We start from the raw sequence: 24,087 nt of genomic DNA on the forward strand, positions 1-24,087 counted from the left end.
CAAAATTGCAAGCTATTAAGCTTTTAAATGCGTTGGGTTTTTTCTGTTTGTTTTTTTGCTAATTTTTTTACCAATGATTATTGGTAAGCAATCTAAAAGCTTCATATTTTGTAATTTCGGTGTACATATTTTGTGTATATAGACTTAAATCCTATTTATTCAATTCTTTTTATTATATATTTTGTGAATGCAATTTTTGTTCATAATACTGTTTTCCCCTGATTATAGCTAGAGTCTGGTGTTTTGTTTTGTTTTTTTAGCTGTTATTTTTTTGTTTAGTAAAGATAAGAAGTTTACTCCTTTCAGAGCTTTTGTTTAGTATTTTGGTCTTGACCTTATTGGAAGGTTTGTTGCTTTATTTTATGTTAATTATAACCTTTGATCTTATTATTATTATTATTATTATTATTATTATTATTATTGATTATTATTATTATTATTGGCTCAGGTTTCTATGTGCTACCAATGCTCTAGTGCCACTACTGGGTCAAATTCAAATTTAAATTAATTTGATTTGCAGCCATCTTGTATTTTGTCAAGAATATGTTTTTTTGTTTTGTTTTGTTTTTTACTTTTTTTTTTTTAAACACATGCCAGTATCAGCCTCCTAAAAGTTAGCTAAAAGTTGAAACTCGAAGTAGCAAATCTGACATCAAAACCAGCAAACAGGTTATTAGGTGATATCAAAGGAATTCAGATCCAATCTCTTATCTATGCACTGATAAATACAAAAAGTTTGAGAATTTTGATATTTTAAACAGTCAGTCCATAATGTACCAACAAAACAGACTGTAATGCAAACAAACAAAGTGTAGCTGTATTTCTGCAATGACCATGGACACAAAAATCCTGGTTTGTATCTTTCAGGTTTCAAAGTGTGAACGCAAAAGATTCCACGGACAAACCTATGTGCGGTGTACACCAGTTATCTTTGTTACTGATCATTTTTGTTACATTCTAACCCAAGCTCATTTCATCCATTTGTGATGGTAGTGCTATAGCTCATTTAGAGTTTAGACTGATATAATACTGAGAAATACTGTACATGGGCAGTGCAGTCATTCATTATGAAGCAGACACTATCTTTCTTTTTGAAGTCATTCATCAACAGTGACATGCATTAGGCTACACTTCAGTACTGTTACAGTGAGTATGTCTTTAGGGAACATCAGAGAACACCTTGACTGGTGGAAAGGATTTTCCTTATCTAATTGTGGCTTATTGAACTTGATCTTATGGTCGGATTGACATTTTTAGATGGTTTACCTGTTTTTTTTTTTTCTTTCAGAACGTACTGTAACTCCTGCTCAGGCACAAAATAATCTGAAAATGTAATTGACCATTTAGATTTAATCTTAACTTCTGAATCTTAAGTAGTGGAGGGTACATTGTTTATTACAGCTTGTTATTACATAACATCTGATCTGTTGAGTCTTTCAGCCAGCTTAAATCATCAGCACTATTTTGGAATCTTATCACTGAATGTGAAGTGACAGAAATCACGGTGCAAGGCCAGATTATGCTGTCAGGAAGTGCGGGTGACTGGGTGAGTGAGGACCCAAATGCAGGATGCAAGCAGGTGTATGGAGAAAACACTATAATGAAGCACAATAAAGGGCATAGCAGAAACACAAATCAAAAAACAGTCCAAAAAATCGAGAGCCAGGAGACAGAGCAATCGAAATAACGGCAAAGAGGAACATCAAAAGGCACAGCACAAACAAAAACTAAACCATAGTCCAAACCAGGTAAAGGGAGGCGGAGCAGAACAGGTTTAGGAACAGGAAAAGAAACAGGATCAGGATCAGGATCCAGAGCAGGCAGGGTGGCAAGGGCCTATGAAAGCCGGTGAGCTAATCTGGCCCCGAGCTAAAACTCTTGAAAGTGTAGGACTGTTGCCTAAATACAATTCCAGGAAACCTTTTAACTATTGTGTTTACAGCTGTAAAAGAGTTGGGTGTGGAAAAGAGCTGGGTGTGGAAAAAAGTTGGGTGTGGAACCCCGGGTGTCAAAACATAACATGTAAAGTCACAAAGAACATTTTGCTATTCCTAAGACTCTTAAGATAATGATGTGTAGCGATCTGCTGTGTAGAGAGTGGTATGCTAAAAATTGCACTTTGGCTAGAAAGGGTACTTTTGTTAATGTTTGCTGTAAGGGGAAAGTACAGAAACTATTAATATAACTATTAAGTGTACAGACTCTTACAACATGCCCAAGTGTTTCCATCACATTCTTTTTCCTGATACTGTACTGTAAAATCTTTAAAATTTTCCCAATCTACAGCATTTGATGCAAAGAGTCTTGTTAAAAGTACTTAAATGAGGAGTATGGCATTTTGATCTATTCCATGTCCTACAAATGCTAGAAATGTTGTTACAGAAGCTCCAGAAACCTGACGTGTCAAAAACCTGAAGATCCTAAATAAGAAAATGTAGCTGGTTTAAAAAAACAAAACAAAAAAACATTGAAATATACTGAAACTAAAACAAACAAAAACATTGGAAGGATCAAAGGTTTAATACTGCTCACAAAATGTCCTACAGGTTAAAAACTTCAACAGCTCCATAGCAGAGCCAAAGTCACCTGTTTAACTGGAAATAGAGATCCCAAATCCTGATGATACCATTCACTGTAGATCATTGCAGCACAATTTTATAATGCAGTTGTGTAACAATATAATTAATGAGTGTTGTTTATTGCAATCTGGAGCTTCAATTGCTTCACCACTGCAGATTAGTCCTGATAATGGTGCATGCTCAGCATTCAATAATGTGAACAATGTGTTTCTCTATATATTTTAACTCTATGGAATGCACAGATCTGGACTTTTGGTTACTACTTTTCCATTTTAGTGTCTTCTTTACTTATTAAATAATGACTAAATAGTATACGTTGGCTTTCAATGTTTTTTTCTCTCCACCTCCTTGAGCATAAAGTCAACCATTAAATAAGCAATGAAGACTTCAGGGGAAGAACAACACATTAGTTCTCTGGAAAGTAGGCTGCACTGTGCAAATGATAAATAAAAGTTTTTAATATAGACTTAATATAGAATATAGAATATAGACTCTAAAGCAGGGGTGTCAAACTCAGGTGTAATTTTACAAAAAGATGTAACTTTCTTCTGCTCAACTCAGATAAGACGGAAGTACTTTTACTAGGACCACATGCAGCTAGAAGTAAACTTTCCGATTACGTAGCATCTCTGGATGGTGTTTCTGTTTCAGCATGTACGGCTGTCAAAGACCTTGGTGTGATTATTGACCCGAGTCTTTCCTTTGAGTCTCACGTGAATAATATCACCAGAATCGCCTTCTTTCACCTTAGAAATATTGCTAAGATTAGAAATATGATGTCGTTACAGGATGCAGAAAAACTGGTTCATGCTTTTGTCAAGTCAAGTCAAGTCAAGTCAAGTCAAGTCAAGTGGCTTTTATTGTCATTTTTACTATACACAGTGGTACACAGTACACAGTAAAAACGAAACAACGTTCCTCCGGAACCCTGGTGCTACACAAAAACAACAAAACAACATAAAGTGCATCGAGTGCAGCCTGGTGCAAACAAAAGAACAGTACAGACAGACAGAGTGCAGACAGACAACACAAGACAAGACAAAAGACAAAAACCAAGTATAGCGCCGACTAGTAAACCTACTGTATACTTACATATACAGTACTGTGTGAGGTGAATGTAAAACTATACCCAGGAGAAAATACAAACAGAAAGAGCAATGTAGTGCAAAAACAGCAGCAAGGAGGTGCAAAGACAGCATGTAAACATTATACTGTAGTATAAAAGGTGCAAAAACAGCATGTAAACATTGTACTGAATATAAACATTGTACTGAATATAGTATAAATAATAATAAATATATAAATGGTGATGGAGTGGATCGAGATGAGTGATGAATGTGTTTAGTCCAGGTTGTACAGTTCAGTTCAGTAACAGTAACACACAGTGAGCGTGTGTGTGTGTGTGTGTGTAAGTGAGTGTGTGTGAGTGTGTGTGAGTTCTGTTCAGTTCTGTGTGTTGAGAAGCCTGATGGCTTGTGGGAAGAAACTGTTACACAGTCTTGTTGTGACGGCCCGAATGCTTCGGAACCGTTTTCCTGATGGTAGGAGGGTGAAGTATGCGTGTGACGGGTGTGTGTGATCGTCCACAATGCTGTGTGCTTTGCGGATGCAGCGTGTGGTGTAAATGTCCATGATAGAGGGGAGAGAGACTCCGATGATCTTCTCAGCTGTCCTCACTATCCTCTGTAGGGTCTTGCGATCCGAGACGGTGCAATTCCCAAACCAGGCAGTGATGCAGCTGCTCAGAATGCTCTCAATGGTCCCTCTGTAGAACATGGACAGGATGGGGGGAGGGAGGTGGGCTTTCCTCAGCCTTCTCAGAAAGTATAGACGCTGCTGGGCTTTCTTGGTGATGGAGCTGGTGTTAAGTGACCAGGTGAGGTTGTCCGCCAGATGAACACCAAGGAATTTGGTGCTCTTGACGATCTCCACAGAGGATCCATCGATAATCAGTGGAGATTGGTCGCCTGAGCTCTCCTGAAGTCCACAACCATCTCTTTCGCTTTGTCCACGCTCAGAGACAGGTTGTTTGCTCCACACCAGGCAGTTAACCGTTTCACCTCTTCTCTATATGCTGACTCATCGTTCCTGCTGATTAGACCCACCACGGTCGTGTCATCAGCGAACTTGATGATATGATTTGAGCTGTGCGTTGGTGCACAGTCGTGAGTCAGCAGAGTGAACAGCAGTGGACTGAGCACACAGCCTGAGGGGCTCCAGTGCTCAGTGTGGTGGTGCTGGAGATGCTGTTCCCGATCCGGACTGCCTGAGGTCTCCCAGTCAGGAAATCCAGGATCCAGTTGCAGAGAGAGGTGTTCAGGCCCAGAAGGTTCAGCTTCTCGATCAGGTGCTGAGGAATGATTGTGTTGAATGCTGAGCTGAAATCAATGAACAGCATTCGTACATATGAGTCCTTGTTATCCAGGTGGGTGAGGGCCAGATGAAGGGTTGTGGAGATGGCATCGTCCGTGGAACGGTTTGGACGATACGCAAACTGCATTGGGTCCAGGGAGGGTGGAAGCTGTGTCTTGATGTGCCTCATGACAAGCCTCTCAAGCACTTCATCACGATGGGAGTGAGCGACGGGACGATAGTCATTGAGGCAGGAGACAGTCGATTTCTTTGGCACAGGAACGATAGTCGTTGTCTTGAGGCACGTGGGAACAACGTTACTGCTCAGGGAGATGTTGAAGATGTCAGTGAAGACATCTGCTAGTTGTTCTGCACATTCTCTGAGCACCCTGCCAGGAATGTTGTCAGGTCCAGCAGCCTTCCGTGGGTTAACTCTGCATAGAGTTTTCCTCACTTCAGCTGTGGTTAGACAGAGCACCTGGTCAGTGGGAGGAGGGATGGTCTTCCTCGCCACCACGTTGTTCTGTACCTCAAACCGGGCGAGAAGTCGTTCAGCGCATCTGGGAGGGAGGCGTCACGGTCACAAGCAGGTGATGTGGTCTTGTAATTCGTGATCACCTGGATGCCCTGCCACATGCGCCGAGTGTCTCCACTGTCCTGGAAGTGGTCGGATTTTCTTCGCAGCGCGCTTTGCCTCTCTGATAGCACGAGACAGTTTGGCCCTTGCTGTTTTAAGGCCGCCTTGTCCCCTGTTCTGAAGGCAGAGTCTCTTTGTTTCAACAGCGCATGCACATTTGCAGTCATCCACGGCTTCTGATTGGAGCGTGTAGTGATGGACTTGGAGATGGTCACATCGTCAACGCACTTGCTGATGTAGCAGGTCACTGATGATGTGTACTCTTCCAAGTTGATGGAATCGCCGTAGGTTGCAGCCTCTCTAAACATGTCCCAGTCAGTGCACTCAAAACAGTCCTGAAGAGCAGAAGTAGCTCCTTCTGGCCAGGTTTTCACCTGTTTCAGAACCGGTTTAGAGCGTCTGATGAGCGGTCTGTATGCTGGAATCAACATAACAGAGCAGTGGTCTGAGTATCCGAGATGGGGCGGGCTCCGCACGATACGCGCCGGGGATGTTTGTGTAAACAAGATCCAGCGTGTTCGCTCCTCGTTGCAAAGTCCACATGCTGATGGAGTTTAGGAAGCACAGTCTTGAGATTCGCATGGTTGAAATCTCCGGCGATAATAAACAATCCGTCGGGGTGAGCATTCTGCAGGTCGCTAATAGCGCCGTAGAGTTCACTCAGTGCCTCTTAGCATTAGCACTGGGAGGAATGTACACTCCGACGATGTAAACTGTGGTGAATTCCCGTGGTAAATAAAAAGGTCTGCATCTAACAGTCACAAACTCCACTAGCGATGAGCAGTAACATGAAACAAGCACAGAGCTCTTACACCATTCCGTGTTGATATAAACACACGCCACCACCGCGAGTCTTACCGCACAGAGCTGTGTTTCTGTCGGCTCGAAACACGGTTAGCGCGTCTAGCTGGATGGCGGCGTCCGGAACTCTGTCGCTGAGCCACGTCTCCGTGAAAACAAAGACGCAACAGTCTCTAAACTCTCGCCGTGTGGTTTGCTGGAGTCGGATGTAGTCCAGTTTATTATCCAGGGAGCAGACGTTTGAAAGAAAAATGGACGGGAGAGCCGGCCGGCTAGGGTTAGCATTTAGCCTAGCACGGACACCCGCCCGTTTGCCGCGAACAGCGCTTTCGAGGTCTCCTCTCCCGGCCACCGGCATCAGGTAACACCGAGGGCTGGGGGCCTGGTCTATGTGGCCGAGGTCGCAGCAAGCCGAGGTCGCGAAGGTTGTTGATAAGATCATCATGCAGATTGTTGGTTGCATGATGCCTGTACCGTAGCAGTGTCTGGTGGTCGTACACATGAACACAGCTGACTCTGGTGTCCATGTATTGTGGAAGGTCGGGCTAAATATGGTGAAATATTATAATTTTCTAGTCTAATCTAGAAATTACTTCTAGATTAGACTACTGTAACGCTTTACTGTCTGGGTGTGCGAGTAAGTGCATCAATAAGCTTCAGTTAGTCCAGAATGCAGCAGCAAGGGTCCTCACTAGATCTAGGAAATATGACCACATCACCCCTGTTTTAATCAGTCTACACTGGCTCCCAATCAAATCTCGCATTGACTATAAAATATTACTACTGACGTATAAAGCACTCAATGGTCTCGCACCGCAGTATCTGAGTGAACTTCTGTACCAGTATGATCCTCCACGCCTACTTAGATCAAAAGGTGCTGGCTATCTGTTGGTTCCTCAAATAATGAAGACTACAGCAGGGGGCAGATCTTTCTCTTATAAAGCCCCACAGTTATGGAACAGCCTTCCAATCAGTGTTCGGGACTCAGACACAGTCTCAGTGTTCAAGTCGAGGTTGAAAACGTATTTATTTAGTCAAGCCTTTTATCAGTAGATTTCTCTTAGGTAAAGGCACAGATCTGGAGGGAACATGGATATAGAGTGTTTGGTGAACTGGTATATTTGTATGCTGTCGTCCCTCACATTCACACGTTCACTCAGGTTTGTTGACGGTGGTGTGGTGGGTCGTCTCTTATCCCAGAGATCCCTCATGTCTGTGTTACCTTCTGGTTCTCCCTTTTAGTTATGCTGCCATAGCGAGTCTTGCCAGAGTCCAAACTGCACAGTGACATTAACTTTCGTACACCAATAGTTACACTTAATAATCCATATCCTTCTCTTCCCGTCACCCTCTCTCTCTCTCTCTCTCTCTCTCTCTTTCGGTCGAGTTAAACATGCTCCTGAGGCTCCAGTGACCAGTGTTCCTGCCCCTCTCCCTCCTTGGATCTTCACACTTCTGTGCAGCTCGGACGGTCTCTTAATTCGGAGTAGAACGGGTGCTTTGAGGACGGATTGGACTGTAGTTGGTGTCGGCGGTCTGCTGCACTGACTCGGGAGTGCAGTTTGCTTCTGATCATCATCACTGTACCCCACAACATTGTATATCTGCTTCAAATGGACATTTGGTGCAACCCAGATGAGGATGGGTTCCCTCTTGAGTCTGGTTCCTCTCAAGGTTTCTTCCTTATGCCATCTCGGGGAGTTTTTCCTTGCCACAGTTGCTCATCAGGGACAAACATACTTACAAAGAACATATTTATGTTTAATCACCACATTATCTGTGTAAAGCTGCTTTGAGACAATATTCATTGTTAAAAGCGCTATACAAATAAAAATGAATTGAATTGAATTGAATTAATTATATTTGGCCCGCGAGATCAAAGTACGACTCTGTGTGTGCTGCACAGTTTCCATGTTTCCTCCCCGACACACTGTTCCAACTCCGTGCCCAAGCTGCTCAAACGCTCTCTATGATCGGCATCAAATATCTTTGTGAGCAACTGTTCTCTTTGATGAAGATGAACAAAACACCACTCAGGAGTCTCACTGATGAACACCTTCACCCAATCCTGAGGATTTGTCCCAGTTTTTAATTTGGGCCCACTGTGAATTTGAGTTTGACACCCCTCTAAAACATGTCTCTACATTTTGAATATATAAAACAAAAGGAGCAGCTTCCTCAGTTAGAGAGAGAGAGAGAGAGAGAGAGAGAGAGATCGTTCAAAACTCAGGACCGTCGTATAAGAACACACAAGACGACCACTAGGGGGAGACATAACATTAAAAATTATGACAGTCATATAACACTTTTATTTTCTTTTGTGACAGCGATTCTTACATTTCGTAATATTGAACAGTTTTGGGATCCTCTCATATGTAATGCTTATTGCCTTTGCATTCTTTTCAGATTTTTTTTTTTATTCTTGTCTTGCTATTAGATGTGCTGTTAGGTTTAATTAATACTTTTACAGAGGGTGGGATCATAACTTGAATATGGTTGGAGTTATATAATGTATATGTTAAATGTTTTAAATGGTGCATTAGTCAACATTGAAGCACTAAAGTTTAAACAGGTAAAATACAAAGACAATGGAATGACTTTGCCAGTTTGATAAAATAGGTAATGGTGTTAGCGTTTTTGACCTGTGGCTTATTATGTGAATTAACTAGCTGATAGCCAACATGTGCAACAATAAATGTGAAATTCGTCTGAACCTGATTTCCTAGTATTCTGTAAATACTCATTTAAGAATTGCTTTACTTTGCATATCCTGAGCAGTCATTTAGATTTAAGGTCATGTGGTAAACCCAGGTTTGTAGAGTATCATGTCTTATGTTTTCTTATCAGACTTTTTTGGAAGCACATCAAATATCTAACTAGATTCCACCATGTTTTACTTTTTGAATAGCCTGGAATGGGGTGATGGGCATGCCTTTAATGACAGACAGATAAAACACAGGATTTTGTACATTTAATTTACCTAAAAACAGGTCTGTAAGATTAAATATCTCTAAAAGGTTGTGTATAGCTGGAATGCTGTAGGTGTATAATTATATCAACTTGTCAATCAGCAAATATAAGATTGGTGTTGAAACTAAAATCATTAAGCAGTGCGTTGTCATGGCTGCAGCATTAGGCTGAACCGGATAGCCGTAATCTGTCCTGCATTGGTTCTGGACTTGCTCCAGGGGGATGGGGATGTCGTCAGGAGCCGTGCTGTTCTGGCTGTCTCGTATCTGTTATTGCAAACAAATAACCAGTAAGTTTAAAATTAAGACGTTGTAAGACTTGTCTCCAAAACGTCGAACATGTGCAGTCCCCTTAATAAAATTGTTTCTAATCTGGTCCATCCTCGCTACTCCAAATAGAACTCTCAGCATCTTCAACTCTGCTACCTCCAGCTCCACCTCGAGTCTTTTATTCAGTGCTACTGTCTCTAAACCATAGCAGGTCTCACCACAGTCCTATAAACTTTTCCTTTCACTCTTGCAGATACCCTTCTATCACAAATCACCCCTGCCACTTTTCTCCACCCACTCCATTCACCTGCACTCTATTCCTTACTTCTCTAACACACTCTCCATTACTTTGCACTGCTGACCCCAGTTACCTGAACTCCTCCACCTTCTCCACCTCTTCTCCCTGCAACCGCACCACTCCACTCCGCAAATAACCCAGTCAGCAAACAAATTTGGCCCAGATTTGGCATTCACCTGGCACAGCTGGCATTCATCCAGCACTGGCATACAGCATGTGGGCCAAACATGGCTCGGTTTGGCAGAGGTGGTACTGTTTTTTAAGCGGCTCACAAGACATGGGCCAGATGTCATTTAGGACCAGTTATGGGTATTTAACTTGGCTGAGACTTCTGGAATCCAGACCTGGTCCACACTAGGACCGTAATTCATTGCGGTATGTAGGCCAAGCAAAAGCTGGTTGTGTGGGCCGGAGCTGGGCCAAAGAAAAATTGCTATGTGGGAATGTGTCTGTAGTTGTTCAAAGACTGTCATCTCTTCGCTCAGCCTGGCTTCCACTACTGTTTCCCATAACTTCATGGTGTGACTGATCATCTTTATTCCTCTGTAATTACTGCAGGTCTGAATATCTCCCTTATTCTTTAAAATTGGTACCAGCACACTCCTTCTCCATTCCTCAGGCATCCTCTCACCTTCCAGAATGTTGTTGAACAATCTGGTTAAAATCCACTGCCATCTCTCCTAAACATCTCCATGCTGTATGTCATCTTGTCCAACCAACTTTTCACTCTTCATCCTCTTAATAGCTGCTCTCACTTCCTCCTTACTAAATCTACTTCCTGCTTTACCATCTCCACCTCATCCAACCTTCTTTCTCTCTAATTTTACTCATTCATCAGCTGCTCAAAATTCTCCCTCCACCTTCACTACACACTCTCCTTACTAATGAACACATTTCCATCTGCATTCTTTATTGCTCTAACATGCAGCACATCCTTCCCAGCTCAGTCCCTCTGCCTGACCAATCGTTACAAATCCTTTTCTCCTTCTCTACTCTCCTCCTCTTCTTCCTCACCTCCAAAGCCATCCTACAGACCACCATCTGATGCTGTCTACCTACAGTACACTATCCTCTGCCAACACCTTACAGTCTCCAATCTCTTTCAGGTTGTATATCCTGCATAGAATATAGTCCACCTGTGTGCACCTCCCTCCACTCTTATACGTCTCCCTTTGCTTCTCCTTTTAAAATAAGTATTTACCACTGCCATTTCCATCCTTTTAGCAAAATCTACCACCATCTGCCATTCCACTTTCCTCCTCTTAAAGCCATACCTACGTATCACCTCATCATCACCTCTGTTCTCTTCACCAACATAGCCATTGAAATCTGCCCCAATCACCAATCTTTCATTCCTAGGTACACTCTCCATCACTTTATCTAACTCACTCCAGAATTCTTCCTTCTCCTCCATCTCACAACCCACATGTGGAGCAAAAGAACTGATGACATTTATCATTACTACTTCAACTTCCAGCTTCACGTTCATCACCTTATCAGAAACTCTCTTTACCTCCACTACACTCTTACTGTACTCTTCCCTCAGGTTTACCCCTACACCATGAAATTACAGTTTAATCCCCCCTTCAATGTTGCTGGCCTTACACCCTTTCCACTTGGTCTTCTGAACACCAACATATCCACCTTTCTCTGCTCCATCATATCAGCTAACTCTCTCCCTTTACCAGTCATAGTACCAACATTTAAAGTTCCTACCCTAACCTCCACTCTGCTCTTCCTGCTGTCTCTGTAGATGTCTTCCTCCTCTCTTTTTTCCTACTCTGGCCAACACGAGCCTAATTTTTACCGGTACCCTATTGGCTAACAATACAAGTGGCGGTCAATGGTAACCTTGACCAATCCGCTATTAGACTCTGGTTCATGATCCGCATATTTGATCTGGCACATATTGTACGCTGGATGTCCTTCCTAACGCAACTCTTACCATTTATGAAGGCTTGGGACCGCCACTAAGAGTGCACTGGCATGTGCAACCCTAATGGCTGGGTCCGAGAAACGACTATAAAATATTTCTGCATTAATGCACCTCTACATGAATCTACATTTTAACTTGATACAGTGCTCTTTTAGTCTGCATCATCACAAATAGCATCACTCTTTGACACTCTTAACACTTGGGTGATCTCAGTCAGAGTGTTTTAACACTTGGGAGGAGGTGCAGAACACAACCATGCTTTTCCTTTGCTCTCTATTCATATATTCTTTGAACAATATATTGTTTGTATGGAGAATACACTGACATCAACAGTGTAAATCGACATGTACTAACTTCCATTCAACTTACATGAAGTTTAATAAAATCAGTGTTTTAAATAAACACTGTTTAAACAAGCCAATGAATGGAAAATGTATTGATAAAGGACAGTGTGTGTGTGTGTGTGTGTGTGTGTGTGTGTGTGTGTGTGTGTGTGTGTGTGTGTGTGTGTGTGTGTGTGTGTGTGTGTGTGTGTGTGTGTGTGTGTGTGTGTGTGTGTGTGTGTGTGTGTGTGTTTGTGTGCTTGCTCTATTTTTACCGCTTCAACAGCCTTAAACACTCTAATGAGGTTTCTTCCAAGAGCGTCTTTGACCTCATCATCTGTCCAGCCACGTTTTAGCAGTTCAGCTACCAGGTCAGGATACTTGGAAACATCCTCCAGACCAGTTGGCAATCTAGACAATTGTACACATGTTTTTTTAAGCATGTGTGTGTACTTGTACAGTATGAGTTGATCAGAATTATAAAATAAATATTATATATACACAGGGTGAAGGTGAAGGTGTGACTATATAAAGAACCAGTCAAAAGTTTGGTCACACCTTCACCTTCAGTGGTTGTCCTTTATTTTTATTATTTTCAACAATGTACATTAACACTGAAAGCATCCATACTATGAAAGAACATATGGACATATATAAACAAATATAACAGCAACCCAGTGTTAAACATCCCAGAATATGTTTTAGATTTATGAATAACTTTGATGACCGCTTGGCAATCTCATGGCATTTTTTTTTTTTATCAGATTCACAAAAACGACTGTACAAATTATTTTTTTGGTAAAACATCAATTGCTATGATGAAACAGGCTTTAATGAGGAAAGTTACCAGAGAAAGAAAGGCCAAGAGCTTCCTCTGCTACAGAAGATGTTTATTAGAATTACCAGCTTTAGAAACTGCTGATTTACAGCACCCTAAAGCCCACATGAATGCTTCTACTAGTTCAATTGGCAGACATATTTCAACAGTCACTGTTGAACGAAGGCAGTCAGGGGATACTCCCTTCATAGTCAAATTGCAGCAATTAAACCTTTACTTTGGGAAAAAAATCCAAGCAGATGAGACTTGCTTGGACCAAAAAACACAAGAAATGGACATCAGATAAGTGAAAAACTGATGAGCCCAAATGTGAGATTTTTGGGTTCTAACCACCTTGTCTTAGATGCAGTGAGGGTGACAGATGATTCCTAAATGTGTGAAACATGGAGAAGGAGATGTGACAGTGTGGGGGTGCTTTGCTGTGACAGTGTTGGTGATTAATCAAATCCAGTTGAGATAGTTTGGGATGAGTTAGACTGGCGAGTGAAGGGAAATCAACTAACAAGCATTCAGCACCTCTGGGAACTTATCAAAAATCAAAAATTACTACTTCTAACTAAGTAACTAAGACATTGATAAGAGTGTGCAAAGCTGTCATCAAAGCAATAAGTGGCTACTATGAAGATATATCCCTTGGACAAAAAAAAAACCCCATATTGAATTCTTGCTTATGGCTGAATAGAGAAGCTGTCACAGGTTGCAAAAGACCAGAAAACATGGCAAGAAGGTGACACAAAACACTGTTGCCAAACTTATTAACAAATTCTAACAAACTAGAAGACCATTATTTGGCTCTGATTATTTGAATTATTTGAACTATTGAAACTATAATGCATTAGAGCAAGTGTATCACTGTAAGAATTTTCCTTAGCACATATTTCAGTATTTAATGATTTTCAAGTCAAGATTTGTGTGCACGTGTTATCTCTACTCTAATATTCCCTAATATTCTCAGTTCCCCAGTGCACGTTCCAATTGTTGGATGATTTAATGTGTGGGGAATGCTTTGATATTTTCTTTTCTCTAGCACAAAAAACAGGATGAATTGCTGTTGCAGTCACTATCACAACATGAAGTAATATTCTTTTGGTCAAGACCTCAACAAGGAACAACAAAAAAATGAAGTCTAAGACATAGAGTTTGTTATTATCTAGATCAAGAATCCTTTTGCCCACATATTTTAAAGCCTCTTATCTTAGCATCATGTGTCTTAGATCTTATCTTCAGAGATTTGAAGGTTTAAGTATGCACATAAAGGTTGATGTTTTGCCAGCGTGTCAAGAGCGTTACTGGAACAATGGGTTTTCACAGTTATATTTTACCACTTGTGTGGGTTCAAAACTGTCACGCACGAAACATGAGATTATTTACATTACAATTTGAAGAGTTTTAATTTATGAAAATACAAGTATAACAAAATAACAGAGTTCCTCATGCTCCTCACCATGAAACTCTGGTATTTTGTTTATACATACATTTAATTGCACTTTTAGGTTAATTATTGTTTTTAATAATTTTTGTAATGTTATAAATAATTATAAAAATCTTGTTTAGGCATTGCTTCTGTGTTTAGGCATCTGACTGCCTCAGATATTTTGGAGGTTGCTTTTTTCAATTAATCTATGCTCCAACCATATTCTCAGTCTCAGCTGAAGTTAAACTGCACAGTGTTTTGCATTACATTAAATTAATGGCATATTAGGTACAAATTATGGCATTTATAAGTGCTTTTGATAAATAACTCGATAAAGTGCTCACTAAATAACTGTATGTGTTACTGAGCTGATACAAATCTGACTCAAACTCAAGCCTACACGCAAAACTCATTTTGATTCACACACCAATATCAATATCTGAAAAGTTTCAGTCAGGTTTAGGCCCCATCATAGCACAGAAACTGCTTTAGTTAAAATCACTAATGACCTGTTTTTAGCTTCAGACCAGGGCGACATCTTTCTGTTAGTTTTACTAGATCTTAGTGCTGCATTCGACACTATAGATCCTGATCTTCTCCTAGATCGCTTACAAATTACATCGGCATTCAGGGACAGACATTAAGCTGGTATAAATTCTACCTGTCTGATCGTTACTATTTTGTAGAAATATTGCTAAACTAAGAAACATGTTATCTATATCTAATGCAGAGAAGCTCGCCCATGCGTTCATGACCTCCAGACTGCACTATTGTAATGCATTACTAGGTGGATGTCTTGCATCATTAATAAACAAGCTACAGTTAGTCCAGAATGCAGCAGCCAGAGTTCTTACATGGTCGAGAAAATATGAGCATATAACCCCAATCTTATTATCCATACACTGGCTACCGGTTAAGTTTCGAATCGACTACAAACTACTGCTACTTCCTTACAAAACACTAAATAGTTTAGCTCCCAATTATCTATCCAGTCTTCTAACACGCTAAAATCCATCAAGCTCACAAAAATGTCAAAACTCCGGGCTTCTAGTAGTTCCTAGAATAGCAAAGTCCACTAAAGATGGTAGAGCATTCTCACATTTAGCGCCTAAACTCTGGAATAGTCTTCCTGACAGTGTTCGGGGCTCAGACACACTCTCCCAGTTTAAGTGCAGATTAAAAACGTATCTTTTTAGAAAAGCCTACACATAACACACATCACATCATAACTTTGTGCTCCAGAACATCTGATCACATGTACATTATCAACTTGTGCTGTTAATATCATGAAGAGCAGCTACGCTAATTCCTCTCCAGTGCTTCTCTTTCTCTCCCCATCCCGAGGCATCCTGAGGTTGCTCCAGCCCCAGTCACGTCTCACCTCATGAAGATTTTGAACCTTTAAAGAAGTAGATGCCGCAAACATCATGAAACATCTAGAGACGTACCAGTGCCAATTGGATCTCACTTCATGTGGAGTTTGGACACTGGACATCCTTGAGTGTTTAAAGGTTCTGGCTGGTGTTGGATCTATGATGATTGCAATTATTAAGCTATTTTATGAGTTGCCCTGTAGCTCCTAATTTTAGAACCACAAGTGACTGTAAAAGACTGTAGAAAGAACATAACTCATAATCTTACACTCCAGTGCGAATGTTAGTTCTCACTCTCCAGTGTTCTGCATTGTTTAAAGATTTATAATCATACTCTTGATGTCACCCAAATGAGGATGGGTTCCGCTTTTTAATCTGGTTCCTCTCAAGTTTTCTTCCTCATAACATCTAAGGGAGTTTTTCCTTGCCCCAGTCGCCATGGCTGCTCATCTGGGATAAATGCACACCATTTACCTTAACTCTTAAAATTCTGTAAAGCTGTGAACAGTGCTATAGAAATAAACTTGACTTGACTTGTATATATTTACAAGTAGACTTTTTTTCACAGTCCTCTTTTGCACATTGTACTGTATAACACATTATAAAGTAGGTTTACTGGAGGTGCTATTTTGTGTCTGCACTTTTTGCACCAGGTTGCACACGATTAACTTTATGTGACTAGGACAACTAACTTTAGTTCTTAGCTCTGTGTTCTGTACTGCAGCTCTACGTTGTGTGACGTAACTCTATGTTGTTTTATGTAGCACTAGGGTTCTGGAGGAACGTTGTCTTATTTCACTGTGTACTGCATCAGCTATATATGTTTGAAATGGCAATATGAGCTTCTTGACTTGACTTCTTGACTTTGTCTTACCCTGCGTATATCCACAACTGACTCCTCCAACATCATGTGGTTGCTTTCTCTGGCTCATCTACATACAAGCCTTGGCTCATATAAAAAAAATCAAACTTTCCTGACACTTGCTTACCTGTCCACACCGTCATAATCACCACCAAAACCCACAATGCTGGAACCAAATTCTTTCTTGATGTGGTCAAAGTGATCTTTATATGGAAAAAATAAGGAAGTATGTTAAATATCTGGTGGTTTTAAATATATTAGATCCTCGTTGTTTGTGTCTGACTCACCAGCTACATTTGAGATGCTTGCCTTCGGGCCACATGTGACATATTCATTGTAGAAATTCACCATTACAATACCGTTCTTGTCTTTCTGTAACAACAGGAAGCATGGTGCGGTTTCACTGACACAATGACTGGCTTTTATAAAGTATCGTAATTAGCAATAAAGTGCCAGTAACTGGGTTGTTAAACAAAAGACCGCAACACCATCCATCTTATTCTATTCCTGCTGGTCAGATGGATGAATTTCTTACTTTGTCAGCTGAAGCAATCACATGAACACTAATACACTCTTTTAAATCGCAAGCTTAATGTCTCTTACCACTTTCTGAAGGATGTAATCTGGGACATTTCTCTTGTGAGGACAGATGCTGTAGGCAGAAGAGTGGCTGAAGATGATGGGTGCTTTGGAGATCTCCAGCACCTGGTTCATCACTTGTTCAGGCACATGTGCCAGGTCCACCATCATGCCCATGCGATTCATTTCACCAATCAGACGCTTCAAAAAAGAGATTCAAAAAGTAATGTTTCACCTTGAAGAGTCATTATGATAGCAAATATAGCATTATAATAGCAATAAACTTTACTTCCACCAAACCCTCCAGATAAAAACTATATATAAAAGGAATCAAAAGTGAAATGTTGACAAAAACAAAACAAATAAGCTAATACATAACAATTCACATAAGTTACAAAAAAAAAACCTAGTAAAAATGTAAGTAAAAATAATCTACAGCAAAAACAGAAAATGTAAAAGTTAGAAAATGTTCATTTAAAAACAAAAGAGAAATTGAACAAAAGTGCAATACAATGGAAGCTGAACAAATATAGCTAAATAATAGATTACATTTTATCTTTTTATAAAAAACTAAATCATAAGGATGCTATTAAAAACAAGTAAATAAAATATAAATAGATAAACGCATACTGTAGCTAAATAACAAAATAGTAATCATTACAAATTAAATGCTGGAATCAAGTAGATCAAGTAAGCAACAAATCTAAAAACATGTTTAAAAAAAATTTAAATAATAATACAATTCTTGTAAAATAGTAAGTATAATAAGAACTTTGAACCTAAAGTAATAATTTTTCTGTTTAATACAAGAAAAATAGAAGTATTAGATAATCTTTTAGGTCTTGTACAGTATGTGTACATTATTTGATCTGCATGGCATAAACTAATGTAATGTTATAACCAGATATAAGATTATAACCAGACTCTAAAATCCTAAAAAGGAGTGTTTCATCAAAGTTAAATGATTTGTGTAACTGAATCACATGCTGAAGGATTGTATTTTTCAGCGCTGTAATCTCATACTTATCCAGATAAGGAACAACCCATGAGTTGTTCAAGTGGTGCAATAGCAAATCAGGGTGATATACTTACCTTGCCAAATGCACTCAGGCCATTGTGCTTCACAGGATCTGAGCCTGTATCCACCAGCCAGTTATCTGCCCTGGAAAATTAAACATGTTTAATATCATCACAGAATTGCAGTGTTAGAGTATGTAACCAATACTCATGTAGAAATGAGGTTCTGTTTCAGTGAAAGCCTGATCTTATAAATAAACACAGGGCCCTTCCTATAATGCATATAAATGTTTAAGCAGGTATTGGTGGTATTGTGCCAATGGAAAACAGAAATGTCAATTATGAAGAATTTCTGTGATGTAAGTAAAGGCAATTTAAGTCCTGATATTGATCAAAACTTGACTGTTTTCACAATATGTTTACAGCTTAGAAGAAGCAATGAATAGTTTATAAGTAATTAAGAGGTTGAGAAATTTACCAGGGTGTGCTGCAGCTGTGTGTAAGAGTTAGATAGCGTACTCCCAGCTGATACATGGTGCGCAAGGTTCCCATACTGCTGTCTATGGAGTGACCTCCTTCCACGCCGATTAGACATGCTGTCTTATTGTTGGCAAAGGCATCCAGTATGTCTGGAATTGGGAAACAAATGTTGTTATATTAAAAGCAATGTTACAAAGTTCTAGTAAGATTCTGTTCATCATTATACCTCAGTGTTGCTGAACTGATTTCGCTAATTATTTTCTCTGACAGCTAATTCGCTATGACAATACCTAGCTCTAGCAGTTCTATAGTTCTAGCTGCAATCTAAATGACTGCATTAATTTGCAATTTGCATTAATTGCCTTTTTTTTATATGTTAACATTTATGAAGTGAAAGGTCATTCACAGGAATGTGTATGGTATATGTTCCACATAAAACCTTAGAAAAAAATTAAGAAAAATAAAAAAGTATGATATTTAAACGTCATTGTGTCAGTAGCATTAAACATTTAATTTCAAACATTTCATTTTCTTCAACATTTATACTGTCCATTTCCAGTTTCATAACAACCTGCATTTTTTAAATAAGAGTTATATTGTTATAAGTATTAAGAGAATTGCTTATATGCTAGTAAAATATAATAACATTTAATCTGTGTTTGAGAGAAGAATGTTGCATTACCTTGACTACTGGCTGCAAACGTAAACTCTTTTGCATATTTGTTGCACATTCGTAACATCGATTTGCTCCAAGGTCTGTCTAACAGCATCTTTATACTGAGTTTCACATGGGACATATGCAGCCCAGAACTGCACAACAACAGATACACAGAGGTGGTAAGTAAAAAACAGAACAATATAATAACATTAAAAATGTTAAAGCCGCTGTCTTTTTTTTTTTTTTCCCTTTTCACTTGCTTTACTAGTTTTATAATTTTTAGCTGTACTTGAACCATTACCAGGGGTTTTTGAATTTTTTTTACTTAAGCAATTTAACTACTTTTGTACATAAATATTTTAATACTGTACCTGTGCTGCTAGGTGTCCATCTTTAATCTTAGGAATGTTGGTGTGCGTGGATTGAAGTTGTACAGGTCCACTGTATTTAGCTGACTGTTAAACTGTCTCATCAGTTGCTATGGCAAATCATTGTGTCTGTGAGATGTCAGAATATACATTTTGATTATATTGTAATATCCATAAACATAAAGATCATCTTTTTTACTATGGTCTACCTGATTTTGTAATGAAAAGTAGTAGTGAGCTTTTCTTACCCATCTATTAATGGGGTCTCAGACATCAGCCTCAGTGCTCGCTCTTTGTATTCATTTGCTTTGGAAGTCAATGTAAAAGCCAAGATAATCAAGCATATATCCCTGATGCACATCATGTCACCCAGAAATACTCCGGATGCAATACTCCTGTGTCTTGCTTTAGTGCCGTGTGTCTGGGACTTCTTGGCATGAAAACAAAATTATCGTTAAAGTTTAACAGTTTTTAATTGCCTATGGAAAGAGCATTTTGTATATGACCTTTGTAAATTTGAAGTATGGTAAATGTATATAAAAAACTATTGTGTCCTGTGAAAGAGTTCATATTAACAGGGTGCACATCTTTGGAAAATTATACAAAATGCTTTATAATGTTATTTTCTATATTATGGACAACAACAGTATTTATATTTACATTTATAGCATTTGGAAGATGCCCTTATCCAGAGTGACGGACGAATCTCTCACCATCAGTGGTGGACGAAGTACATAAAAGGTGTATTTGAGTAACAGTAAGTACTCTTGGTAAAATATTACTCCAGTAAAAGTAAATGTGCTCCCTTTAAACTTAGTACAAAAGTAAAACAGTATTTGCCTTCAACAGTAATCAAGTATCTAAGTACTATGATTTATTATGGCTATAATGTTCCTAATGTTTATTCTAATGTTACTCTTAGCACACCAGTCTATTAATAGAATTGTATTAATGAGTTAAACACTGACAGCTCTAATAAATTATCATAAGCCCAAAACCTTCTTTTCAACAACTTAAAAAAAACATGCAAATAAGGCCATGGGTGCTGTTGCAAGTTAGACTCAGGAGATTCTTTCATCATTTATTCTTCTTTTATTGTTCTGCTAGCTGTTGAACTGATGCTGAACTGTATGTGTGTGCTAAGTAGATTCCACCAACCGGCAATGGTGGTTCTCGCTTGAATGACGCCCTGGGTGAACCATGCCATGACCCAGGGTCTCTCCCATTGATTACGTTCAGCTTTTAAAGGCTCCTCTCTGCTTCTGCTACTGTCAATGGATGAGTAAGACATATTCTCAGAGCAGTCCACAAATTTGAATACATTTTAAAAGCAAAAAATGTACAGTTTCAAAATTACTATTAAGTACAATAAAAGGTAACACTATAAGGTTGACAAACGTTAGTATTATACATGCCTACCAATTGCTTTCGCAAGTCAGTAAATGTACTAATTCTCAGGCATCACAAAACAATTAAGTATTTACATTCTTAAAATCCTTAATAACAAAAAATGTAAAAATAAAATAAAACATTGCCTAAAAATGGCACAGTATGCCAGTTACTAAATATTATATTTATTGTGATGCACATGTGTGTTTTCAAAAGTAGGATACATTAGATCTCTGTTCATCACCAGAAGCACATAAATTGCCATGTGTTGCATTGGAAAATAGATTTTAGAGCAATGGAAAGTGTGTCATATATAAATATTATGAGACATGGGTACAACACTTGACAGACAGCCACATTTTCCCAAGATAAGATCACATAGCCTGGAGCTATAAGGCAGTAATGCTACAGCCCTCAGCTACATTCCTACAATTCATCATATCTATTAATACATTTTAAAAAGAAAAGAAAAACAAACACTTATTTAGAATGTTCAAAGAAAGGCTCTTGTCGAATGTCACAATTTCGGTGCTATCATCCAGTGGTCCTTAACCTACTATTATGATTGTTTATTATTCATCCTTGGACTCCAAAAACACTATTTGATTTGCGCTTTATATAGGTTTCCTGCTCCTATGGTGACTGTCACACAGCTAGTGAAACCCACTGAAATATTATTAGATCTAGAAACATATTTATAAGAGTACAAACTTTATATGTGATTTATATATTTATATATAAATGTATATATAAATATATAAATGAATATATAATGTATAAACAAAATGCTGGTGTTTTGAGAATGTTAATAGAAAAGTATTGAGAAGGTCAGAAGGAGTTGCATTGTGTGTTTGTGGACTAAATATATATTTAAAGATCAATCAATCATCTCCTCACAGAAAACTTCACAATCTTTCAAATTACAATAACATATGTTTTTTATTCTATATATCTATAATGTTAATTGTCTTCTTATAATTGAAAAAAATGCTTTTCAAAAGGAACAAAAATGACTTCCATTTTCCCAATAACTCAAAGCCACAATCGAAATGAATTAGTCATAGCATTAATAGCCATTTAAAACAATCATACCTCAGCACTTTTGAATTCTCTAATCCAATTTATGTAAAGTTCCATTTGGTATAATAGCAGCTCTGTCGATGGTGCATGAATTGTTTTGCAGTGTTCTTTTATGTCCCACAAACATTGATAATCTGTTAATATAAGTGCTAATTTTATCAATTAAAAGATAATGATTATTCTGTGGTCTGTAAGTGCAGCTCTTATTATACCAGAACAAATAAGTGGGCATATGCAGTCTGACTGACATTTCAGCTGTTTTCAATAGCTCAGTGAAGCAAAGTCAAGAAGCTTTCATTGTCATTTGTACCATATATAGCTGATGCAGTACACAGTGAAATGAGACAGCGTTCCTCCAGAACCCTGCTGCTACATTAAACAAGAAGAAACTTCAATGATATTCTTAGCTGTCCTCATTATCCTCTGTAGTGTCTTCCGAGATGGCGCAGTTCCCAAACCAGGCAGTGAGGGAACTGCACAGGATGCTCTCGATGGTCCCTCATTAGAACATGGTTAGGATGGGGGAAGGGAGGTGGGCTTCATTTCCTTCTTTCCTTACCTTGATCGAGCTGGAATTGAGTGACCAGGTGAAGTTTTCCGGCAGATGTACACCAAGATATTTGGTGCTCTTGACAATCTCCGTGGAGGATCCATCGATGATCAGTGGAGAATGGCCGCTCTGTGCTCTCCTGAAGTCAACAACCATCACTTGGTTTTGTCAACGTTTAGAGAACAGCAGTGGTGAAGCAAAAATTGAGTCTAACTAACTACGTTCTTAGTACACCTGGTCTTACACATAGTAGCCGAGAATCTCACATTAACCTATTGAAAAGGTATCATGCTTGTCCTTCACCAGTGGAGTCCACACCTGCTCCATCGGCGGTGTCAGTGATTACCCTTTCAGTAGAGGAGCAGATTTCTCCTGCTGAGTACTCCCCTGAGGTTGATGACTTACATTTTGGTAGAAACTGCTTGTCTTCTCTTGACTTACTTAATTAAAAATCCTTAGAGCGGCTGTCAGAGAAGGAGGAGGAAGGGAAGTCATCATGAGGGTGGTTGTTTTGGTGTTTGGTTTGGCGTAGTAGTAATGGATTTTGGTTTGGCTTAGTGATGTATGTTTGTCATCAAAATCCCTCATGGTGCACACATCTGGCAATTAAAACCGTCCGTGTGGAAACATAGCAAACGTTCAGTTTGGTGTCCTGATGATAAACGTAATTTAAAACACCATAATTACTTTAAAACATTTACATATTTGTCTTCATGCTTTATGTTGCTCTGGGTAATATTCTGCTGATAAACCTTCTGTATTTCATGTGTATTCTACTTTGACACGTACCACCTACCTAAACACAGTTTAAAAAAAGGTTTACAGCATTGACTTGTGTATGTGACAAATAAAATTTGATTTGATTTGATTTGACTTGGCCTCTAAATTCACCAGATATCAATCCAATCAAATCCTGAGCACGGGGCCCACCTCACAACCAACAGGACTGAAAGGATATGCTGCTAACATCTGACATGATGCAAATCAGCTGAGCTGTGCACGTGATTGTTCCCGATCTTTTTTAAGTAAATATCATTCATCAACATGTACACGTAAGTATGAAAAAAAAAAGAGGTTCTTAAATTTTTTTTTAAATTGGAATAAAAATTTAAGTCCAGTTTCTAGACATTTATTTACAACCTTACTAAATAATGAATAAATGAGTCCCACTGTCTTTTTAAGCACAGGGAGGTTTATAAATCGTATTAAACATTTCTACATAGTTTTTTGTTATATATATATATATATATATATATATATATATATATATATATATATATATATATATGTGTGTGTGTGTGTGTGTGTGTGTGT

General features: G+C 38.9%; 1 protein-coding gene across 1 annotated transcript; it reads right to left on the reverse strand.

Annotated features, from left to right (window-relative positions):
• Nucleotides 1–8,212: 8,212 nt before the first annotated feature.
• Nucleotides 8,213–23,560, reverse strand: dpep1 (dipeptidase 1). The gene is given in 14 exon segments (XM_046856953.1): nucleotides 8,213–9,605; nucleotides 12,441–12,576; nucleotides 16,780–16,855; nucleotides 16,940–17,024; nucleotides 17,256–17,432; nucleotides 18,324–18,393; nucleotides 18,727–18,877; nucleotides 19,411–19,463; nucleotides 19,465–19,538; nucleotides 19,758–19,816; nucleotides 19,819–19,883; nucleotides 20,003–20,184; nucleotides 20,913–21,022; nucleotides 22,783–23,560. Coding segments are annotated over 12 exon segments (1,248 nt in total). The 5' UTR covers nucleotides 20,119–20,184; nucleotides 20,913–21,022; nucleotides 22,783–23,560; the 3' UTR covers nucleotides 8,213–9,419.
• Nucleotides 23,561–24,087: the final 527 nt, after the last annotated feature.

The sequence above is a fragment of the Silurus meridionalis genome, chromosome 9 (assembly GCF_014805685.1).
Source record: "Silurus meridionalis isolate SWU-2019-XX chromosome 9, ASM1480568v1, whole genome shotgun sequence".
Classification (NCBI taxonomy): domain Eukaryota; kingdom Metazoa; phylum Chordata; class Actinopteri; order Siluriformes; family Siluridae; genus Silurus; species Silurus meridionalis.